A 21,424-nucleotide genomic window follows, 5' to 3' on the forward strand; every position below is an offset into this window, starting at 1 on the left:
CAGAGGTCTTCTAGTCCAGTCCCCTGCACTCAAGGCAGGACTTCTCCATCTCTAACAGCATTTTTTCCAACTGCCCCCTTCGGGTGGCTTCCAAGCCCACTCCCTAGCTCCAGCTGCCCTCATTGGCTGTCTCTCTCACCAGGACAGCATTCCCGTTCTGCTGCATCACATGCTAGTCCAGGGTTAGGGTTACCACATGCATACCACTGCCATCTACTGGATGCAACAGGGACTGCTCAACTGTGTGTCATAGGTTCATAGGCTACTGCTAGCTAATGGAGATTCTCCTTTAGCTCAGATGTCAGAGGTCTGGGCTTTTGGAGCAGGAGACTCTGAGTTCTAGCCTCAATATGATTACAACATAAAACTATAGTGCTAGAGGGTACTCTACAAGCCTCCAAAAGAGAAAGTCCTTGCATGTCACTTTGATCTGTCTGGGGTCCAGTCACTGTGGGGTCTGGGCACAAAACACAAGTTTAATCTAAGCTATTTACCTGGTCCCTCATCCCTATAGTATCTGAGCGCCTCACAGTCTCTAGTGAATTTATCCCCATTGTGCAGGGGAGAAATTGAGTCCAGGAGAGACTAGGTGACTTGCCTGAGGACATGCGGGGAGCTTATAGCAGAGCAGGGACTACAACCTGGGTCTCCTAAATTTAAGGGTCACCAAAAAGCCTTTCAGGAAGAGACTCTGTCCTAAGCTCTGGTTAGCTGCCGTTCCTGGTTTTGCATCCTCCACGTAACCTCGCGTGGTCACAGACCCAGCTGCTGTGGGGTGGGGGGCCACACGCCCACTACTGAAAGTCAGCGTCCCGCTCCAGGACCAGAGCGGGAAAGGAACTGGGCCCACAGCTGCCTTCCCATGATCTTGCCCCTGGGACGGGGGCCAGGCTCAGGCAGTGAGTCGCCCTCTGCTCTGGCCCTGTTGCCCAGGAATGGGGGGCAAATCAGGCCAGGACCCACCCCCCACCACTGCCCAAGATGGGGAAAGTGGCCTGGAAACTGCCCCCCCCCCCCCGTTGCCCCGCGTGGGGGGAACCGGGCCGGGACCCGCCCCCCCACTTGTGTCCCCGGTGGTGGTGGTGGTGGGGGGGGGATCAGCTCGCTTCCCCCGGGGCTGCAGGGCTCTGGGCTAGGCTCGGGCCTACGAGGCCTCTCCCAGCAGCGGGCTAACGTAGGCAGCTCTCCCGGCCCCGGGGGGAGGTTCCCGGCTGGCGCCGCCAGGCGACTGCCCGGTTCCAGCAACCCGCTGCCCACCCAGGGCACCACGGAGCCCGGGCTCCCCCTGGCGGAGCCGGCGGGGAACGGCACCGCCCCGCCCTGGGCCCGAGGAACTACAATCCCCAGCATGCACCGCCGCGGCCGCACGGCCTGCCGGGGCGGGCCGCTCCGCCGGGGCGTCCGGGACTACGGCTCCCAGCAGGCCGCGCGACGGGAGGGCGCCGGATATCCGGTGGGAAGGGAAGGGGTGAAGAAGCGGAGGGAGGAGAAGAAGAAGGTCTGGGGGGTCCTGGCAAAGACGGGGCCATCATGGTAAGGGGGGAGCACCACGGTGGGGCTGTATGGAGGCATGTGGGTCTGGCTTCCCTATCCCTGGGGGAGGGGCACCATTGGGAGACCCTATGGGAGGATGTGGGTCTGGCTCCGTATCCCTAGGGGAGGGGCACCACTGGGAGACCCTATGGGAGGATGTGGGTCTGGCTTCCCTATCCCTGGGGGAGGGGCACCATTGGGAGATCCTATGGGAGGATGTAGGTCTGGCTTCCCTATCCCTGGGGGAGGGGCACCATTGGGTGAGATGTGGGTCTCATCCCTGGGGAAAGGGAAAATTGGGGCCCTTATAGGGGAGTGATTTGGGTCAGAATCCTCAGCCCCATGGTCTAGATAATACTTTGTCCTGCCAGGAGTGCAGGGGACAGGACTAGATGACCTCTTGAGGGGGTGGGGAGAGGCACCACTGGTGGTTTCTCTGTAGGGGAAGGCTGTGGGGCCAGGTTCCCTATCCTGGGAGGGGAAAGGGGGTGCACCATTGGGGTATAAGCTCCCCCACCCCTGGGGAAGTAGGGAGCAGCCCCAGTGCCTGAGGAGGGAGGCTCTTGCGGGATAAGATTTGGTAGGCAAAAGGACTGGAGGTAGGTAACAGAAGAAGACTGGTGCTGGGGCTGTTTCTGCAGTGCTGTAATTCTGACAGCACTCTTACCGCCACATGGGCTGCGTATGGGGGTTGCTCAGCTGCCGCTGACAAGCAGCTGTCTCTGGTGTGGGATGCAGTAAGCTGTTTATTCAGGGGTCCCCTTGCTTAGCACCAGCTGATCATGGAAATTGTCTTCTGCTTTAAGGGGCGAGGGCAGGAGGCTCTGAGTTCTAGTCCCTGTTGTCTTTATGAATTTCCGAGGGGCCACGTGGTGTGGCATTGTGACAAGTGGGGAGATTTTAGATGATCACAGATTTGGGCTGATACTATCATCCAACCAAGAGGTTCCTGGACCCCTTGAGTGGCCCCATCTGACCTAGTCTGGTTTAATCCAGGTAGCACAGGGGATTCATAATGACATCCGGACGCTTCTGTGCTTAACCCAGTTGTTCCAAGCTGTCATGGGCTGAGTGAGACAAAGCTGTTACCATCTTGATGGGATGGTCACCAAAAAACCACCAGCACATATGGGCTTGGCCCTGGAGATTGAGGACTGAACTCTGCATGTGTATAATTGAATTGCAAAAGTTAGAGATAGAAAAGATCTATTTGATTCTCCAGTCCACTTCCCTGCAAATGCAGGAGTGTCCCCTTCAGTCTGTCTCCTGAGGCCTTGACTAATAGAGTTTGAAACACCCTACACCAGTGATACTCAATAGGCCACCTGCAGGCCAAATGTGGCCCACCAGTTCACCTTAAAAAATGTGTCTAATTAAATTCACAAACAGTGATATGCTACCTATCATTTGCCTATGACTTCCTTAGTTAGTAACTTACTGGATCTTAAGTTCTCACGATAGCATTGGCTATGATTGTGCTTGGACATCACCCATTTTTTCATTAGTGATGGAAATGGAGCCAAAAATGAATGTGAGTGGGAGTGAACATCGCAAAGTTGACAGTGAAACCCGAGCTTTTAACCCAAGCTAGACAGGAGATTTTCTTTTTATTATGCCACCTCATTTAAACGCAAAACCTTTGTGTTTAATGTGCCAAACCACTGCATATCCATCTGTAAGGTCGTCAACGTGAGGCACCACTTTGAATCAAAGCGCAGTAACTTCCATAAGGCCTGTCCTCGTGGCAATGTTGCAAGATGTGACAAAATTGAAAATCTGACATCTTTGTATCACACTTCAAAGGTCGTTCTCATAACATCAGCGACTGTATAGGAAAAAGCAATAGCTGCTTCATTTCGGATAATGTTGGTCCTAGCTAAAAAGAAACTGCCTTTCCTGGTTGCCGAGCTTGTCACGGAGTGCCATTGGAAATGCTGGAGGAGCTTTTTGTCAGAGATAAAAACAAAGATGACATTGTCAAACGTGTGAAGCAAGTTGCCCTATCTGATTCCACCGCAGTGTGAAGATTGGAGCTAATTTATGAGGATTATTTCTCAGCACTGCTTTCTGGTTTCAAAAACGCCAAATATATGTCTCTTGCAGTGGACGAATCAGGTGATTTAAGTGACACTGCCCGTTTATTGCTGTTTGTTAGATTTTTATGATGGTGAAATTGTCAGGAAGAATTTTTGTGCTTAATACCATTAGAAACCTACACTACAGAAGAGAGCATTTTTTAAAAAGTAAAAGGCTTTTTTGGAGGGGGGAAAAAAAAAGGTTTAGGTCTGCAGAAAGTAAACTTGCTTGTTACAGATGGAGTAAACTTGCTTGTTACATGACAGGGAAAGAGAAGAGTTTTGCTTCACGTTTGGCAGTGATACACCCTTCATTAAATACACTTCAGTGCATTATTCACCAGACTGTCCTCTGTGGTAAATTGTCTGGGGATTTTGAGGAGAAAAAAAAAAAAAAAGAGCGAGTATTGTGACAAGATTAGTGAACTATATATGGTTAACTTCTCGCTTACAACATCGTCTTTTTAAAGCTGTTTTACAAGACATTTCAGCCGAATACAGTGACCTGTTGCAGCACAGTGATGTTCACTGGTTAAGTTGGTGCTGGTCCTGCTTTGAGCAGGGGGTTGGACTAGATGACCTCCTGAGGTCTCTTCCCACCCTAATATTCTATGATTCTAGTGGTCACATGTTAGAGAGGTTTTGTGCACTTCAAAAAGAAATAATAGAATTTCTTTCAAACCACAAGACCAACAAGGCTTGCGAGTTCTGGAATTTAGGAATGATGTCCCCTCTGTCACAGGTAGCTTTTCGGTGCGATATTACTGGTCACTTGAATTCCCTCAATTTGCAGCTCCCAGGCCATGCAAGCAGTGTCAGGGATTTGTTTGAAAAAGTGTGTGCCTTTCAGAGGAATCTTGAAATCTTTCAGACAAACTTAACAGGAAAGATGTTGCACTTTCCCACATTGCATGTTGTTGCTACAGATGAAAATGATGCATGAATTCCTAAACCATCTGATCGAAAATGTCAAAATGCGATTTGAGAATTTTAAAATTCCGAAGGATTTGCTTTTATTTGTTTGTGATCCATTTATTGTCTCTGCCGATGGACCTTGCCCTTCTGAAGCAAAGAACATTCTTTATTCAACTGATGAAGATGCCTTTCAATTAAAAAAATTTAAGTCTCTGGAGCTCAGATGTCTTGAAGGCAAAATTCAGAGAAGTGGGACTTTGTGATTTCTAGACTAATATGCTGACCAGTTTCAGAGTAGCCAGAATCTAGCCGTCTATCTTTTAACGGTGTTTAGATCAACGGTGGGGTTCCTGGTGATGGGAAGGAGCCCTCAGAAAGGGAAGGAGGATCCACACGTGCCCGGCTTATGGCTGTGACATGAGACAGAGGCTGGTGGGCTCAAGTGGAGGAAGGAGGCTGGGACCAGCAGGGGAATGGACAGAGGAGTCGCAAACTGTGCCTGTTGCTTCTCCTGCTCTGGGGCATCCCTGCATTGACACCCCCTCCCTTATCTGTTCCCCACACAGCCCAGCAGAACGGGTGGGGTGGGAGGAGGCATAAGACATGTTGTCTTTATGTGCACAGCCACGGGAGGCCAGAGGGTGAAAGGGAGGGACAGGAACTTGTCAGAGGGAGCAGCTGACAAAGGGCCCCCAAAGTGGGGCAGGCTGGGGGAGACGCCCACTGAAGACGCCATGTTCGAAGGCAGTTCTGCATCTCTTTCCTCTGGGAGATACCTCGGTGAGGGGGAGATCTGCCCTGTCCTGTCCCGCACTGCCTGATTCTTGCTGTTGCTGTCCGTAGGAAGGGCTTCCAGGAGGCCAGTGAACTACATGAGCCAGGCAATGAGAACCAAGCTCTAGGGATCTTAGACTCTTGCCAGGGGCAGTCTGCCTGGGGGGACCCGGGGCCCTTTTGGAGAGGGCCATGAAGGGGGTCTATGGGGGATGCAGAATGACATTGGAAGAGCAGCTGGGAGTTAGAGCAGCTCCAATGTCACTGAGGGAGAATAACCTCCTGTGGGACTGGTAAATTGACCTCTGCGTCTACCCCATACTGTGCCGACTGCTCCCTAAGGCACAGCTGTGTCTGCAGAGGGCACGTGCCACACTGGCACGCTAGCATGCTCAGACAGACCCTCCTTCCAAGGTGTGCTGCACCCACAGAGAGGCAACGGCTCCATCTCCATAAAGCAGCCGCCCCCAGACTCTGCCCCGCAGCTGCTGCTACTTAGCAATCATGTTTATTACATGCCTAAAGATGGGGCCTTGTCGTGCAAGGCGCTGTACATATGGTAGTGGACCGCCCTTGCCCCGAAGAGCTGGCAATCGAAGTAGACCAGACAGAGCCGGGGGGGGGGGGGGGCGAGCGTGAACAAAGTGATGGCAGCGACGGGCATGGCTGTGCGTGACTTTATTTTTAGGTGGGATTACTTAGGGAGGGGATCAGAGCAATGGAAAGAGGAGGGGGACAGCGCAGGGGAGAACCGGGTGACTGGGGCTGAGGGAGGGAGGGGGTTGGAGCAAATAACCAGTGAGCACAGGGCAGAGGAAGTCTAGCTAGTCACAGAATTTTCTGCAGTTCAGAGTAAAGGTCCCTGCATTGGTGGCTCCAGCTCCGAACAGCTGATCTCTCTGCCAGCTGACGTGAGGGGGAGAGGAGGCACCACCCTCCCAAGAGCCTGCAGGCTGCCCCATATTTGAGCAGCAGTGTCCAGGGGTGTGTGGTGCCAGTGGTGGGGAGGGCTGGCTGGGATGCCCATAACCCTGCCTGCTCTCTGTGCAGATTCGCTTCATCCTCATCCAGAACCGGGCCGGCAAGACGCGCCTGGCCAAGTGGTACATGCAGTTCGATGATGACGAGAAGCAGAAGCTCATCGAGGAGGTGCACGCCGTGGTCACGGTGCGAGACGCGAAGCACACCAACTTCGTGGAGGTAAGGTGCCCCTGGCGTGCCAAACGGGCAGCCGACCGACGCCCCAGCCTACACTGCAGGGCCTCCGAGGCTGTGGCAGGTGTAATCTCACCCTCTCTGGTACAACCCTTCCATTTCTATCAATCCTGGGTTTGGAGATCTCCATGCCCGAGCCCACCGACTGCTGGGTCCTGCTGAGGCTGCAGCCTGTGGGTGGCCCTCGAGGCAGCTCCGAATACAGCATGCTCATTATCCAGTCTAGGGGTGGTGGATCACCGCAGCTAAAAACCAGCCATCAGCTGCTCAGCCCCTGGTCCCCTTGAGCGGGGAGCCAGCTCGTCTGTTTGAGGCGTAGGGATTCGCAGTTCTCCTGGTATCTCTCCTCCAGCCACAAGCCATTAATGCCTCATCTCGTTGGAGTCGCTCCGATCAGCCTGGGGGGCAGCAGGCCGACACTGAGCTGTCGTGATCTGATGACATGGATACGGAGGCAGTGTGGCCTACTGGGTGGAGCGCTGGACTGGGACTTGAGGGAGGGAGACTTGGATTCTATTCCTGGCTGTGCCCTGGCCTGCTGGGTGACCTTGAGCAAATCGCTGCCTCTCTCTCTGCCTCAGTTTCCCCATCTGTAAAATGGGGCTAATGATTCTGCCCCTCCTTCATAAAGCACCTTGAGGTCTAAGGGTGAAAAGCACTAGACACGAGCTAGGGATTATTCTATAGACGCGAGTATCGCCGGTGATATGTGTGGCCCCTCAGGCCGTGCTGTCTCTGACTGGCTGCTCTGTGCTCCAGAAGGGGGCTAGCAGGAAGTGCGCAGAGGTTGTCTGATCCAGGTGCATCTCAGTGGGCAGCACAGACGTCAGCTGGTCCTCTTCCTCTCTCTTCCAGTTCCGGAATTTTAAGATCATCTACCGCCGCTACGCGGGGCTGTACTTCTGCATCTGTGTGGATGTGAATGACAACAATCTGGCCTACCTGGAGGCCATCCACAACTTCGTGGAGGTGAGCACTGCCCGCGGCCTCTGCCCTTCCCTTAGTACGACTCAATTGAGCTGTCTTGTGGCCTGGTCCTTTGTGCCAGCTCCTCAGAGGGATGGCAGCCCTAAAAGGACCGTGAGCTGCTTTCAGCAGCCCCTCTCTGTCCTGGCAGGACAGTCAGCAGTTCCTGCCCCTCTGATCTCGGCTGTGATGGGACATAAAGAGGGTGCCTCGTCCTTCAGGTAGACTGGGGGCTGTGCGTGTGTTAAAGGGGGTCAGGGTTGCAGATTCCACTGGCTGCAAGGGATCTCCTTTGGTGACCCTTTTCTGAGGCAGAGGCATATCCTGCCCAGGCAATGGTCTGAACCATTGCAGCGGCTGGAAGCTGAAACTAGAGGAAAGGTTGACACCATTGGAACAACTGACCCAGAGACAGAGTAGATTTTCCATCCCTTGGAGTCGTAAATCCAGGCTGGCTGTGTCTTTCTAAACAGCCTGCGCTGGCTCAGGCAGGGATCCTGTGTGGGAGTCTGTGGGCTGTGCTATGCAGGTGATCAGACCGGACAATCACAATGGTCCCTTGTGACTTTAGCATCTCTGACCGAAAGGTGGCGTGGCTCCCTCCTTCTCCCGGTCTCTGAAATCCATCTCTCCTTTCTCTTGGCCCAGGTTTTGAATGAATATTTCCACAACGTCTGTGAACTCGACCTGGTCTTCAACTTCTACAAGGTGAGCTCAGCCCGGCGGGGAGGGGAGCATGGGGCCAATCGCTCTGCGGTTCCATGCAGCTGCTGCATAACACGGTCTCATGTCAGACGTACCTACAGGCTGGGGGGCCCTATCGTGGGAAGCAGTGACTCTGAAAAAGATTTGGGGGAAGGAGGTGGATAATCAGATGAACATGAGCTCCCACTGCAATGTTGTGGCCAAAAAGGCCAATGCAATCCTTGGATGCATCAACAGGGGAATCTCAAGTAGGACTGGAGAGAATCATGTTTCTATGAGAAATTATTTTACTTCTGTATTTGGCCCTGGTGCGACCACTGCTGGAATCCTGCGTCCGGTTCTGGTGCCCACAGTCCAAGAAGGATGTTGATAAATTGGAGGGGGTCAGAGAAGAGCCACGAGAATGATTAAAGGATTAGAAAATCTGCTTTATCGTGATGGATTCAAGGAGCTCAATCTATTTAGCTTAACAAAGGGACTGTTAGACTGGGATCAAGTCACTGCCTATCAGTACCTACGTAGGGAACAAATATTGAATAATGGGCTCTTTAGCCTAGCAGAGGAAGGTCTAACATGATCCAATAGCTGGAAGCTGGAACCAGACACATTCAGACTGGAAATTTGGTGTCCATTTTTAACAGTGAGAGTCATTAACCACTGGGACATTTGACCAGCGTCGTGGTGGATTCTCCATCGCTGACCATTTTAAAATCAAGAGTGGATGTTTTGCTAAGAGATCTGCTCTAGGAGTTGTTATGGGGCCTGTGCTACACAGGAGATCTGACGAGATGATCCCAATGGTCCCTTCTGGCTGTGGAGTCTATGAATCATTGCTGTGCTGAGCGTGCTTGACCTCTCTCTCTCCTGGGTGGGGGGGAGGGAGGTTTAAACATTCAAAATATAACGTGTTAAATTGACAGCCCTTGCCCCTGATGACCCTTCCAGCTTCACAGGGCAGCTCCCATGCAACTCTGCGGCATTCCGGTAGATAAATTCCCCCTGCAGGTTGGGGGATTTTAGAGGGCTGGAATGTAGCAGGGAGAGGTTCAGCATGCTGGTCTCTATTTGATGGCTATGGACCCACTTGCCAGGCCTCAGTCCCGCGAGGGTCCCGCTGTGTCAGGGTCACTCTGCTGCTCTGGGGGAGGACACGGGTGCCAGTCTTTTTACCCTCCCGTGGCACTTGGGATGCAGCAAATGGCAGAACCTGTCACAGCGTTGTCCTTGGAAATGCTTTTCGGTGCCACTTGGTGGACGAACCCAGGTGCTGCATACTGCGCTGCCAGTACGCTGGAGAGTTCCCCAGAGGGAGAGGCAGCACTGAGGCTGTCCTCCGTGCACCTGGCTCACGGGTGGTCTGTTCTTGCGGCAGGTTTACACCGTGGTGGACGAGATGTTCCTAGCCGGCGAGATCCGCGAGACGAGCCAAACGAAAGTCCTGAAACAGCTGCTTATGCTGCAGTCCTTGGAATGAGAGAACTGGATCGAATTGGCCCCATCCCCCACCCTGCCCTGGGACGACTCCTTGCACCCAGTCCCTGAATCAGTGACTGTCTCAGAGCAAATTTAGCCACTCTCCATTGGGGGGGGGAAGGACACCCCCTCAAATGGATCAGAACCACAAGTCGAAAATTTCAGTCCCACCTCCCCCATGCTCGAATGCGGCAGCTGAGATCCCGGGTGGGTGGGTCTAACGGGAGAGAGCGACTGTATTTAAAAAAAAAAAAACTTTTTTGGGGCCCTGACACAACCATCCTCGAACCTCTGTGTTTTCCCTCCATATAACTAGCGCGCTGTCTCTCTTTTCCCCCCCCCGACCCCCCCCGCTCCGTTCATGTCAGTGTGTGTGCCGAGTCTGCACTAGAAGTGGGACCACAACTGTGTGTTATCCATTGGTGAGTGGCAGCCATACCATATGGCCAGTGATGTATTGAAATAAACCATCTGTGAAACACTCCTTCCTCTGGGGTGGTCTCCGAAGGGCCCTGCAGCAGCAGGAGGGAGGGAGTGGGGGTGGGGTTCTTGGAGGTAGATTTGACATAAGGCTCTGAGGTGCATGCAGGAAACTCCTGTTGGGTGTTGCTGTCGGGCATTGGGAGCAGGTCATGTTCTCAGTGAGCTCGGTGTCCAGTGGCCTCTGGTGGGGAAGGAGGTACATGGGGGAGAGGGTAGGCTTTCCCCCATAGAACAAAAATTGTTTTGACTAAATTTTGCATGGACAATCTTGGCCAAAAAAAACAACAACCCCACAACTGTGTGTTTCCGGCCAAATTATTTCAATTCTGAAATGCTGCTGTGGTGCATCATGGGAGTTGTAGTTCAGGCACCTTATGCTCCCATTCTCCCCATAGGCTGGGCTCCCTGGTTGGACTGCCACTCCCATGATGCACTAGAGTCTTTCCTTTTGAAGGGAGGCAGTGCATCATGGGAGATGTAGTCTCGCTGGGGAGCCCAGCCTATAGAGGAGAACAGGAGCCATGATGCACAGTTGCCATTTCAGGACTGAAATATTTTTGGCTGTAATACTTAATATTTTGAGCTAAGTGGGTCTGGTCAGGAGCTGCTGTGTGACCTTCAGATGCTGCAGGGAGTTCACCATAGACACGGGGCTGTTGCTGTAATTGGGCTTTCTCCAGAGCTTGGACTATCTACTGCTGAGGAATTTACCCTGGTGTCTCATGAAAGAGGCCACTAGTGCAATTCTCAGGAGCAGTCATGCCCCCTGTTAGGGCTTTTCCCTCATGTTGTTTTCCTGGAGAACGCAGGCTGTCTTGGGGCAGCCCGGAATGCAGGGAAAGGTCCTTTCTTCCTGGGGTGAGGCCCGATTCTTTTTAGGAAGGTTTGTCCTCTCACCGTGCAGTGAACCACTGCTCCATCTCAACTGGAGCCATATTGGGCTAATAGGTTCACTGGTTCATTGGGCCCAGAATCCTGGATGAGACTTGTAGATCCCTCTAGGTAGAAGCCTGGTATCCTTGCTCCTTGGGCGTCACGGTAATGGCTCAGAGATGGTGCCTACCCTGAATAATAAAACCTAGCTCTTACCACCCGTAGCTTTCAAATGAGGACAGTATCATCATCCCCCATTTTGCAGATGGGGAAACTGAGGCACAGAGCTGGCCTAAGGCCAGCAGCAGAGCTAAGAATAGAACTAAGCTCTCCTGTCCCCCAATCTGGTGCTCTATCCACTAGGCATCACTGCCTCTCCCTAATTGCTGCGGTAGTACCCTGCCTCCAACAACAGCCACTGGATGTGTTTCTAGTGGGGTCCCGCAGGGGTTGGTTCTTGGCCCTGTGCTATTTAACATTTTTATTAATGACCTGGAAGAAAACATAAAATCATCCCTGATAAAGTTTGCAAATGACCCCAAAATTGGGGGAGTGGTAAACAATGAAGATGACAAGTCACCGATACAGTGCGATCTGGATCGCTTGCTAAGCTGGGTGCAAGCAAACAATGTGTTCAATATCATATGGCTAAATGTCAATATAGACATCTAGGAAGAACAAATGTGGGCTGTACGTACAGGAGGAGAGACTCTATCCTGGGAAGCAGAGACTCTGAAAAAGGTCATCAACTGACCATGAGCTCCCAGCACGCTGCTGTGGCCAAAAAGGCTAATGCGATCCAGGGATGTATAAACGGGAATTTTGAGTAGGAGCAAAGATTTTATTTTCCCTCTGGATTTGGCCCTGGTGCAACCGCTGCTGGGATCCTGTGTCCAGTTCTGGTGCCCACAGTTGAAGAAGGACGTTGATAAATTGGAGAGGGTGCAGAGAAGAGCCAGGAGAATGATTAAAGGATTAGAAAACCTGCCTTAAAGTGATAAACAGATAGACTCCAGGAGCTCAATCTTAACAAAGAGAAGGTTAAGGGGTGACTTGATCCCAGTCTATCAGTGCCAACACGGGGAACAAATCTTTGATAATGGGCGCTTCATTCTGGCAGAGGAAGGTCTAACACGATCCAAGGGCTGGAAGTTGAAGCTAGACACATTCAGTTTTGGAAATGAGGCGTACATTTTTAACAGGGAGACTAATTAACCATTGGAACAATTTACCCAGGGTTGTGGTGGAGTCTCCATCACTGGCCATTTTAAAGCCAAGCTTGGATGTTTTTTTCTAAAAGATCTGCTTTAAATCAATCAGGGCAGTCCTATGGCCTGTGTTATCCAGGGGGTCGGGCCAGATGGTCACAATGGTCGCTTGGATCTATGACTTGATCTGGGATGCTCCAAAGGAAAGGGAAGGCCCAGAGGGAGTTAATGCCACGCCTGAGGACAGGGAGGAGCAACGAATTTCCGTGCTATGAGCGTTTAATCACACCTCTCATCTTCACATGCAAAACTAGATCAGAAAATGCCCCAGGCAGCGAATTCCACAAGCTTATTCCGTCTCAAACAGGTGACTGCCCTCTACTATAACCGTGTACCCGCTTGTTCTTATGTTTATATGTGTCCTGCGATGCAGCACCGGGACCAAGCCTAAAACACCGCTGCTCTGGAGAGATGTGGGCTGGCCCATGTTTGATCCAAGTGCTTATTAGTGCTGCCAGCTGGACCTGGATCTTCAGCCACCAGAGGGAGCCCGTACTGTGTATTTAACCATGTGTAAGAATGTTCCCTCGTAACTGCTTTATTCTCCCCTTGGATCATGGCTGCTATCCGTGGTTGTTGGGATGAAACAAAGAGGGGGAAAGCACTGGATGATCATCAAACAAAGCAGCCTGAGCATAAAATGGATTATTTACTTTATTATTAGTTACACTGAGTACTGAGTGTCCTGAGAGCAGGACTCTTTAAGGCTGGGTGGTGCACAGTCCCACACTAACCGAGATCGGGGCCCCGTCGTGCCGGGCGCCGCCCAGACACACAGTGACCGAGATCAGGGCCCTGTCGTGCCAGGCGCTGCCCAGACACACAGTGACTGAGATCAGGGCCCCGTTGCGCCAGGTGCTGCCCAGACACACACTGACTGAGATCAGGGCCCTGTCGTGCCAGGCACTGCCCAGACACACAGTGACTGAGATCAGGGCCCCGTCGCGCCAGGTGCTGCCCAGACACACAGTGACTGAGATCAGGGCCCTGTCGTGCCAGGCACTGCCCAGACACACAGTGACTGAGATCAGGGCCCTGTCGTGCCAGGCGCCGCCCAGACACACACTAACCGAGATCAGGGTCCCGTCATGCCGGGCGCCTCCCAGACACACAGTGACCGAGATCAGGGTCCCGTCGCGCCGGGCACCGCCCAGACACACACTGACTGAGATCAGGGCCCTGTCGTGCCAGGCACTGCCCAGACACACAGTGACTGAGATCAGGGCCCCGTTGCGCCAGGTGCTGCCCAGACACACACTGACTGAGATCAGGGCCCTGTCGTGCCAGGCACTGCCCAGACACACAGTGACTGAGATCAGGGCCCCGTCGCGCCAGGTGCTGCCCAGACACACAGTGACTGAGATCAGGGCCCTGTCGTGCCAGGCACTGCCCAGACACACAGTGACTGAGATCAGGGCCCTGTCGTGCCAGGCGCTGCCCAGACACACAGTGACTGAGATCAGGGTTCCGTCGTGCCAGGCACTGCCCAGACACACAGTGACTGAGATCAGGGCCCCGTCGCGCCAGGCGCTGCCCAGACACACAGTGACCGAGATCAGGGCCCCGTCACGCCAGGAGCTGCCCAGACACACAGTGACTAAGATCAGGGTCCTGTCGTGCCAGGCACTGCCCAGACACACAGTGACTGAGATCAGGGCCCCGTCGCGCCGGGCGCTGCCCAGACACACACTGAGATCAGGGCCCCGTCGCGCCAGGTGCTTCCCAGACACACACTGACTGAGATCAGGGCCCTGTCGTGCCAGGCGCTGCCCAGACACACAGTGACTGAGATCAGGGTTCCGTCGTGCCAGTCACTGCCCAGACACACAGTGACTGAGATCAGGGCCCCGTCGCGCCAGGCGCTGCCCAGACACACAGTGACCGAGATCAGGGCCCCGTCGCGCCAGGAGCTGCCCAGACACACAGTGACTAAGATCAGGGTCCTGTCGTGCCAGGCACTGCCCAGACACACAGTGACTGAGATCAGGGCCCCGTCGCGCCGGGCGCTGCCCAGACACACAGTGACCGAGATCAGGGCCCCGTCGCGCCGGGCGCTGCCCAGACACACACTGAGATCAGGGCCCCGTCGCGCCAGGTGCTGCCCAGACACACACTGACTGAGATCAGGGCCCTGTCGTGCCAGGCACTGCCCAGACACACAGTGACTGAGATCAGGGCCCCGTCGCGCCGGGCGCTGCCCAGACACACAGTGACCGAGATCAGGGCCCCGTCGCGCCGGGAGCTGCCCAGACACACAGTGACCGTGATCAGGGCCCTGTCGTGCCAGGCAGCTGCCCAGACACACAGTAGGAGACAGTCCCTGTCCCAAAGAGCTGACAGTCTAAACAGACGAAGGGTGGGAGCAGATACTGAGGCACAGAGAGGAAGGGGCTTGCCCAAGGTCATTGGCAGAGCTGGGAACAGAACCCAGGTGGTGCCTGGCGTCCGGTGTCCCAGCAATTGCCTCATCAACAGAAGGGCTGGGAGCCCCTTTGCTTGGTTCGTGTAGAACCAGCGTAGGTAGTACAATGGAGAACAATCGTGCGCTGGCCTCCACTGAAGGATGACATGGCACCTAATCAGCGCCCTTATGTGCAAACCCCTTCACAGCTCTCCTGCTGGCTCCGTCTCTGCTTTTCTTCCTGAGCCCCCTGCCTCGTCTGCCCAGCCAACGAACCCCAGCTTCCCTTCATCTCTTCTCTCATGCCCGGTGCTCCCTCCAGCTCCCATGGTGCCAGCCCCCCTGAAAGCTCTCATGTTCCCCCGAGCCCATATCTGCTGCCCTCCCAGCCCAGCTGCATTCGTTCTTATGCGGAGCGCCTGTGGGCGAGGACCGTTGCGTCTCCTCGCTCTGCCCCAGACCGCTCTGATCCCGCGTTCTGATGATTCCCTGGCTGCTTTGCTCCATGCCCACCAGCGGGAGATCCTTCCTGTCTGAGGCTCTCCCCATGCACTAAGAGGGCTTTAGGGTCTCCGGAGGTCACAGAACCGTGGAAACAGGTATCACGTCTGTTCGCCTTTTAGTTCAGAGCCTGCTAGAGAATCCCCCAGCCCAAAAGTGTCCCAGAAGAGAAGCAGGCCTGGGATGAGGGTCAGCCGCATGTCTGCACTACAAACGTAAGTCAGGTCCACATACAGCCACCTCAGTAATTACTGCAGTTTTTCATGTCCACACTACCCTCCTTCTGTCGGTGGTGCGCATCCTCACCAGAAGCGCTTGCATTGACTTAAGAGGGGCAGTGTGCGGGGCTGAGAGCCTGGGCTCTCAGCTCCCCGCTCCGAGCTTGGCTCCCCACAGAGCTAACCAGCTGAAGTCTGGCTCCCATGGGGAGCAAGGAGCTGAAAGCCCAGGCAGCAGCTGGGCTCACAGCTGGAGCCCCCAACCTGCCCCAGGGTGACAGCACCAGCTGTGAGCCTGGGGCACGGTTCACAGCAGGGAGCCTACCAGCCTTTCATGTCAATTTCATGGCTCCAGCTGTGAGCCCAGAGCGGCAGAGCCCAGCTGTGAAATTGAGGAGAGTGACAGCCAACAGCCGATGTAAGTAACGCAGTGTCTACATAGACACTGTATCGCCCTAACTACGCTGGCAAAACCCCGATGCCTCTGGCGGAGGTGGAGTTACGATGTTGGTGTAGAGTTTATCCTCATAGGGCACTTACATCGGTGGGAGCAAGGCTGTAGTGTAGACATTGACATCATAAGGTCAACGTAAGCTGCCTTATATTGCCCTAACGCTGTACTGTAGGCCAGGCCTAGAAATAAGCCTTTCAAGGAAAAAGCCCTGGCCAACAGGATGTGGAGATTATGAGCCAGCGCCCCGTGTGGGCTGTGACGCACAGGCGTGCTGGATTACCTGCTGTGTTCACAGAGCATGCTGGCTCTGAGGAGGAGGAATGCCTTAAGCAAACCTTGCTCTCAACTAGCCAAGATTTGGCCCTAAGGTGGGGTTTTTTAACAGCGAGATAACAAACACACCATTGTTATCTCACTGTAAATTCCTCTACACGGCACAGAATGGGGAAACCATATCCTGCCAAGCAGGGAGTCCGGAAAGGATTAATGGATCATAGTGGACACACAACTGAACGGGAGCTCTCAGTGAGATGCTCTTGCAGAAAGGGCTACTGCGATTTTTGGATGTATAAACAGGGGGGAGGTGAGTAGGAGTAGGTAGGGGATTTTCCTCTGTGTATGGCACTGGGGAGACTGAGGCTGAGATACTGCATCTGGTTGTGGTGTGGTGTCCACATTGTTAAAAGGGCATTGTGAGATTGGAGGGAGTGCAGAGACGAGCCACAAAATGATCCAAGGGCTGGAAAATTGCTTTAGAGTGTGGGGTGTAAACACCTCTATCTGTTCGGCTTATCGAAAAAGATTTGCGAGGTTGCTTGATTACCCCGTACATTTAACTTGATGGGGAGAAAATACCAGGTGGTAAAGGGCTCTTTAATTCAGTGGAGAAAAAACAAGAACCACTGGCTGGAAGTTAAAGCCAGACAAATTCCAACTCAAAACAAGGCACAGATTTTGTACAGCGCTGATGACTGAACACCGGAACAAACTGCCCCAGGAAGCGGGGGGGGGGGGGTTTCCCCATTTGTTGATGTCTCCAAATCCAGGCTAGCTGCCTTCCTAGGAGATGCTTTAGTCCAGCACAAGTTATGTGACTCAATCCAGAGGTAAGTGGATGAAATTCTCTGGCCTGTGGTCTACAGGAGATCAGACTAGATGATCTAATGGTCCCTTCTCGCTTTAAACGCTCCCTGAAAACCTGCCTTTTTCATTCTGAGCAGGCAGGTGTTTTGGGTGTCGGCTGCAAATGCTCCTCTCAGTTCCCAGCGTGAATTCCGTTCAGCAGAAGTGAGAGACCTGGCAGCTCGACAGATGTCACTGCTGCTGATGCAACCTCGCTGGCTGTTTCATACTCAGTATGTGGCTACGGTCACATCTCGCAGTTCCATTACAGTGGAACCCAGCCCAGCCCCCGGATTTCCACATCCTTGGTGAGGTGATGCAATGTGCAGGTGAAATAACAGCATATAGCTCTAAATGTGTCAGAGGAGGAAACTGAATAGACCAGGTGTGTGGGGGGAAGGGGACTGGGCGACTCCTGGGTTTTCTGCCTGGCTCAGAGGCAGTGTGGTTCAGGGTAGGTCTATGGTGCAATCACAGGGTGTGATTGCAGCTCAAGTGGGCAGACCAGAGTTAGCCTGAATCTAGGTAACGTGGGTCCTGGCAGCGCGTGTCAGCACAGAGCTCTGGTGAGCTCGTACAGCCCCCGGTGCTGCAGCTTCCCCGCTCCGGTGCTTGAGCTAGTTCGATTAAAGCTAGTTTGGGTACGTCTAACCAAGCCGCAGTCACACCCGGTGATCGGAGCAGACATACCCTGAATGGAGTAAGCAGGGGGCCAGGGCATCAGGGCTGATTCTGGCTCTGGGATGGAGCATAGCTTACAGGGTGTTCAAGAAAAGACACACTGAGCGTCTAGACTCCTGGGTGCTCTGCCACTGTTTTGCTGTGAGGTCTTGACCAAAGTCTGGTCTATACTAGAAAATTAGGTTGGTTTCACTACATTGATCGGGATGTGAAAAATTCACACCCCTGAGCAACGTGGTTAAGCCACCTAGGTCTCCTTATAGGCAGTGTTAGGTAGATGGAAGAATTATTTGGTCAACCTAGCTATTGCCTCTCAGGGAGGTGGATGACCCTGCCTGTCAGCGTAGGTAGTGTCTACATTAAAGTGCCACAGTCTCCTTTACAGGAAACAGAGTTGTCATGTTGTTTGAAGCATCAGCTGCAGCTCGGGAGAATCCCCTTTCTTGTTGGTAAAGAACTGTATCACACCACAGGCTGAGCATGACCCAGGAATGAGAGAGGGCAACCTAATTCTCCTGTCACATGACAGGGATCTGACTTCAAACCTCAGCCAGGGTGGCACTGCAGACCTCAGAGGCTTGTTATCCAAGCAGACTTCAGTGTGAGTTTATGAACAGCCTTTACATGGCACAGCACTTTCATCTGAAGATCGATGCTTTTGTATTTCTGAATCTTTGAATGTTTTGAATATTTGTGAGACTGAACGATCACATCAAGACACATCTTTTTGTTTCTTATTTCATAAAAATAAAGCTAAAAAAGGCTTCTGCCTGAGATGGTGTTTTTCACCAAGCACATGAACTTCCAAATGCAAGCACAGCTGCACCCCCTCACCGCATGTTGCTGTCCTAGTTACAGGGCTGCATGTACTTCACACAGGCTAATTAAATAGCACAACAGTGAGATGGGCAAACATTTCCACTACCCTTTCACCGAGGGGGACACAACTGGCTGAAGGCCACAGAAAGACTTGGTGGTAGGTTCAATATAAACGGGTGCCCCCCCCCCAGGGTGCCCCGAGGTGGCCCCTGTGGTTCCCTGCCTCAGTTTCCCACTGAGTTCCCAGAATAATGCAGTCACAGCCGAGATCTTTGAAACAATGCTCTCCTTTGCCTTCCCTCCTTGCTGGGGCTGACCCAGCTGAGTTCCCCCTCCCCTTCCCACCCTCACTAATCAGTCTCTTGATCTTCCCCAGGTGGGTCTAAACCCTGATCAGTATTGGCTGGGAGAAGGGGGAGCCGCCTTGTCCCACCCACCCTACAGGCTCTGATCCCAGGGCCCTTAAAGGAACAAATGGTCTGACATGGCCGTATACCTTCCCTCCCCCAAACTGCTTCCCCAAACCATCTTCTTCTTTCCCAATGACACCTTCACATGCTTCCCTGGACACTTACCTCCTCTGGCCTTAAATGGCCAGTCCCCCATTGCAAGCAGGAACAAAACCCAGGAGTCCTGGCTCCCAGCTCCAGGCTCACTTCACTAGGTCCATAAGATCAGGCCAGTTGTTGCCTGATCTCCCTCCATTCCCTGAAACACCATTTTGTTGAGGGGGCATCCTCAGGAATACATTTTCTTCCTGTCCCTTGTGGCTCGAGCCCATACACAATACACGGGCCTCATGCCATCCCCCGTTTCCTGCCCCAGAGGGTGTAGCCTGGGTGTCCACGCTCAAGAGTGGGTCCAGCTGATCTCCTGCACACATGCCACCTCAAATAGTTACATTTCAAATGTCAGCCGGGGACACAGCAATTGGATTCTCCCTTTGGTGAAATTCCAGGAGTACAGGGGACAGCTGGAGGGGGGTTACTAAAAATGGGAGATAGAATGACGGATTGTATTTCTTCTCAGGTCTGTAGTGGGATGGGAGTTAAAGCAATTCACTGTCAGCTTCTACACCAACAGAGAGTAATCCCTGGCTCTTAAACAGCGCTTTTCATCAGTAGAAATCTAAGCACTTTACAAAAGGGGGGAGCAAGATCATTATCCCAATTTTACAATGGGGGAAACTGAGGCACAGAGCAGGGAAGCAACATTCCCCAAGGTCACCCAGCAGCAGAGCCAGGAACAGAACTCAGGTTTCCGGAGTCCCAGTCTAGTGCTTTATCCACTAGGCCTTACTGCTCCAGATGTAGAGCAGCTGGCACTGGAGTGGTTAAGGGCACTCGGCTGCCAGTGGCCCATTTCCTACAACCCTGTCTGCTGGGACAGGCAGCTTGCAACCACCGCTGGGAGAGGATGGGCTTGAAGAGGAAGGTAAGTGGCACTCCTGCACCATTCCCTGCAGTGGGAAGTGGCTGTGGCTGGAGCAGATTAGAGCTTCTGCTACAGACATAGCGCTCCTGCGCTCCCCAGCTAATGGCTCGATTTGGGGTTCTCTAAGTGGGGTCCGCGGCTAAGCTGCTGTCTGCACAATCCTGCTGCAAGATGAACCATTTTGAGAACCCAGCAGTGGGTTTAATGGTACCTCAGCGGAGCAAGAAGTTAGCCATTAGTCGGGGCCTTGCCAGGTTTCTTCCATTAGGAGAAGAAATTGATGATGGAGCCAGGTATGTTCTTTGGTGTAATCCTCGTACAAAACCCTGTTTCCCTCCATGCCGCAAGAACAAACACCGCCAGTTTGGTTGCTCACTATTTCCTACGCCTGTGTCTCAAGCCAGTCCTGTGCCCAAGAAGCTTTCTCTCTCTGCTCCTTCTCAGGCTACGCTCATGACTGCATCTCTCGCTGTCTGCTGGGTTTCTCTTATCACACAGACAGCTTTCCAAACAGTCCTTTAGCCATGAAATCCCCCCTGGGTTAGTTCTTGCTCCCACCTTGCTATGCAGCTCAGTGCCTTGGGTGGTGGCTTCTATTGTTTCTAGCCCTGACTATGTAAAAGGGGTGTAATTGCTTCTCACATTTAGCCTGAATGAAGGGTGCTTAGCACATAAGGTCTGTAATGTCTGATGGTAAAAGACCTGCTTGGGGGCAGCTACGAACACCATCCAGCAGATCAATAAGCCGCTGAATGAAAATGCGTGAGGATCACTGTATTACATGGATTCTCAGGACTGGACTGGAGACACCAGCCTAGCCTCAGTATGTCTCTCCTTCAGTCAGTCTATGCGGTTTTCACCATGGATGTAACAAGCTGCGCTTCAGCCGCACTACCAATGCAAATCAAACTGGGTGTTGGGAAGAAACCTGCCCAACAGGGCAGCAAATGCCAAAGCTCCAAGCAAAAAGCCTTCTGCTGGGGGACGTTAGCCCTTCACTCCACATTTAAATCTGCGTGCTAGCTGGCCAGCCATGCAAATGAGGCAGCTACCCTGCAAGGCTTTGCATATGGTCACAGACAGGGACGAGAGCAGGTGTGTTAGCGCTACCCGAGCCAGACTGGATCAAACCCAGATGGACTCCTTTATCTTAAGGCTACACTTGTGTGCCATGGAAAGCAGAATCAAGGTGACAGATTTTTCCATGGTTTGAAGCCAAGGCAAATGTAAAACAAACGGCAAGTGCTGGCTTAAAAACAAAAGCAGCTGAATAAATAGATGCCAGAAGAGCCAGGAGCCCTGGATTTGTCGGGGAGAACAATCTATAAAGCACTCTGCAAAGCCAGCTCAGCAGCAATTAGAGAAAGGCCGAGTTGAAAGGAATATGCCCCAACAAGCCAGACCTTGCACCTCTTACTCTGTACGGTGGTTCTTAGGTAACTGTAGAAACATTCTTACCAAAGGGGGTGCCCCGGGCCGGGTGGGGAGTATGGAGATACATAGAGCGCAAGGCC

The 21,424-nt window shown here is 53.0% G+C and overlaps 1 protein-coding gene across 1 annotated transcript; it reads left to right on the forward strand.

The window, feature by feature from the left end:
* Positions 1–1,434: 1,434 nt before the first annotated feature.
* On the forward strand, positions 1,435–10,140 carry AP2S1 (adaptor related protein complex 2 subunit sigma 1). The gene is made up of 5 exons (XM_065420774.1): positions 1,435–1,533; positions 6,348–6,497; positions 7,368–7,481; positions 8,127–8,186; positions 9,556–10,140. Exons 1-5 carry the CDS (start codon positions 1,531–1,533, stop codon positions 9,655–9,657), a joined length of 429 nt encoding a protein of 142 aa, XP_065276846.1. The 5' UTR covers positions 1,435–1,530; the 3' UTR covers positions 9,658–10,140.
* Positions 10,141–21,424: the final 11,284 nt, after the last annotated feature.

The sequence above is a fragment of the Emys orbicularis genome, chromosome 21 (genome assembly GCF_028017835.1).
Source record: "Emys orbicularis isolate rEmyOrb1 chromosome 21, rEmyOrb1.hap1, whole genome shotgun sequence".
Lineage (NCBI taxonomy): Eukaryota > Metazoa > Chordata > Testudines > Emydidae > Emys > Emys orbicularis.

Excerpts from the sequence above, each read along its gene's own strand:
- AP2S1 (XM_065420774.1), top strand. Across the intron at positions 6,498-7,367 it reads AGCACACCAACTTCGTGGAG|TTCCGGAATTTTAAGATCAT; the intron begins GTAAGGTGCCCC and ends TCTCTCTTCCAG. Across the intron at positions 8,187-9,555 it reads TGGTCTTCAACTTCTACAAG|GTTTACACCGTGGTGGACGA; the intron begins GTGAGCTCAGCC and ends TTCTTGCGGCAG.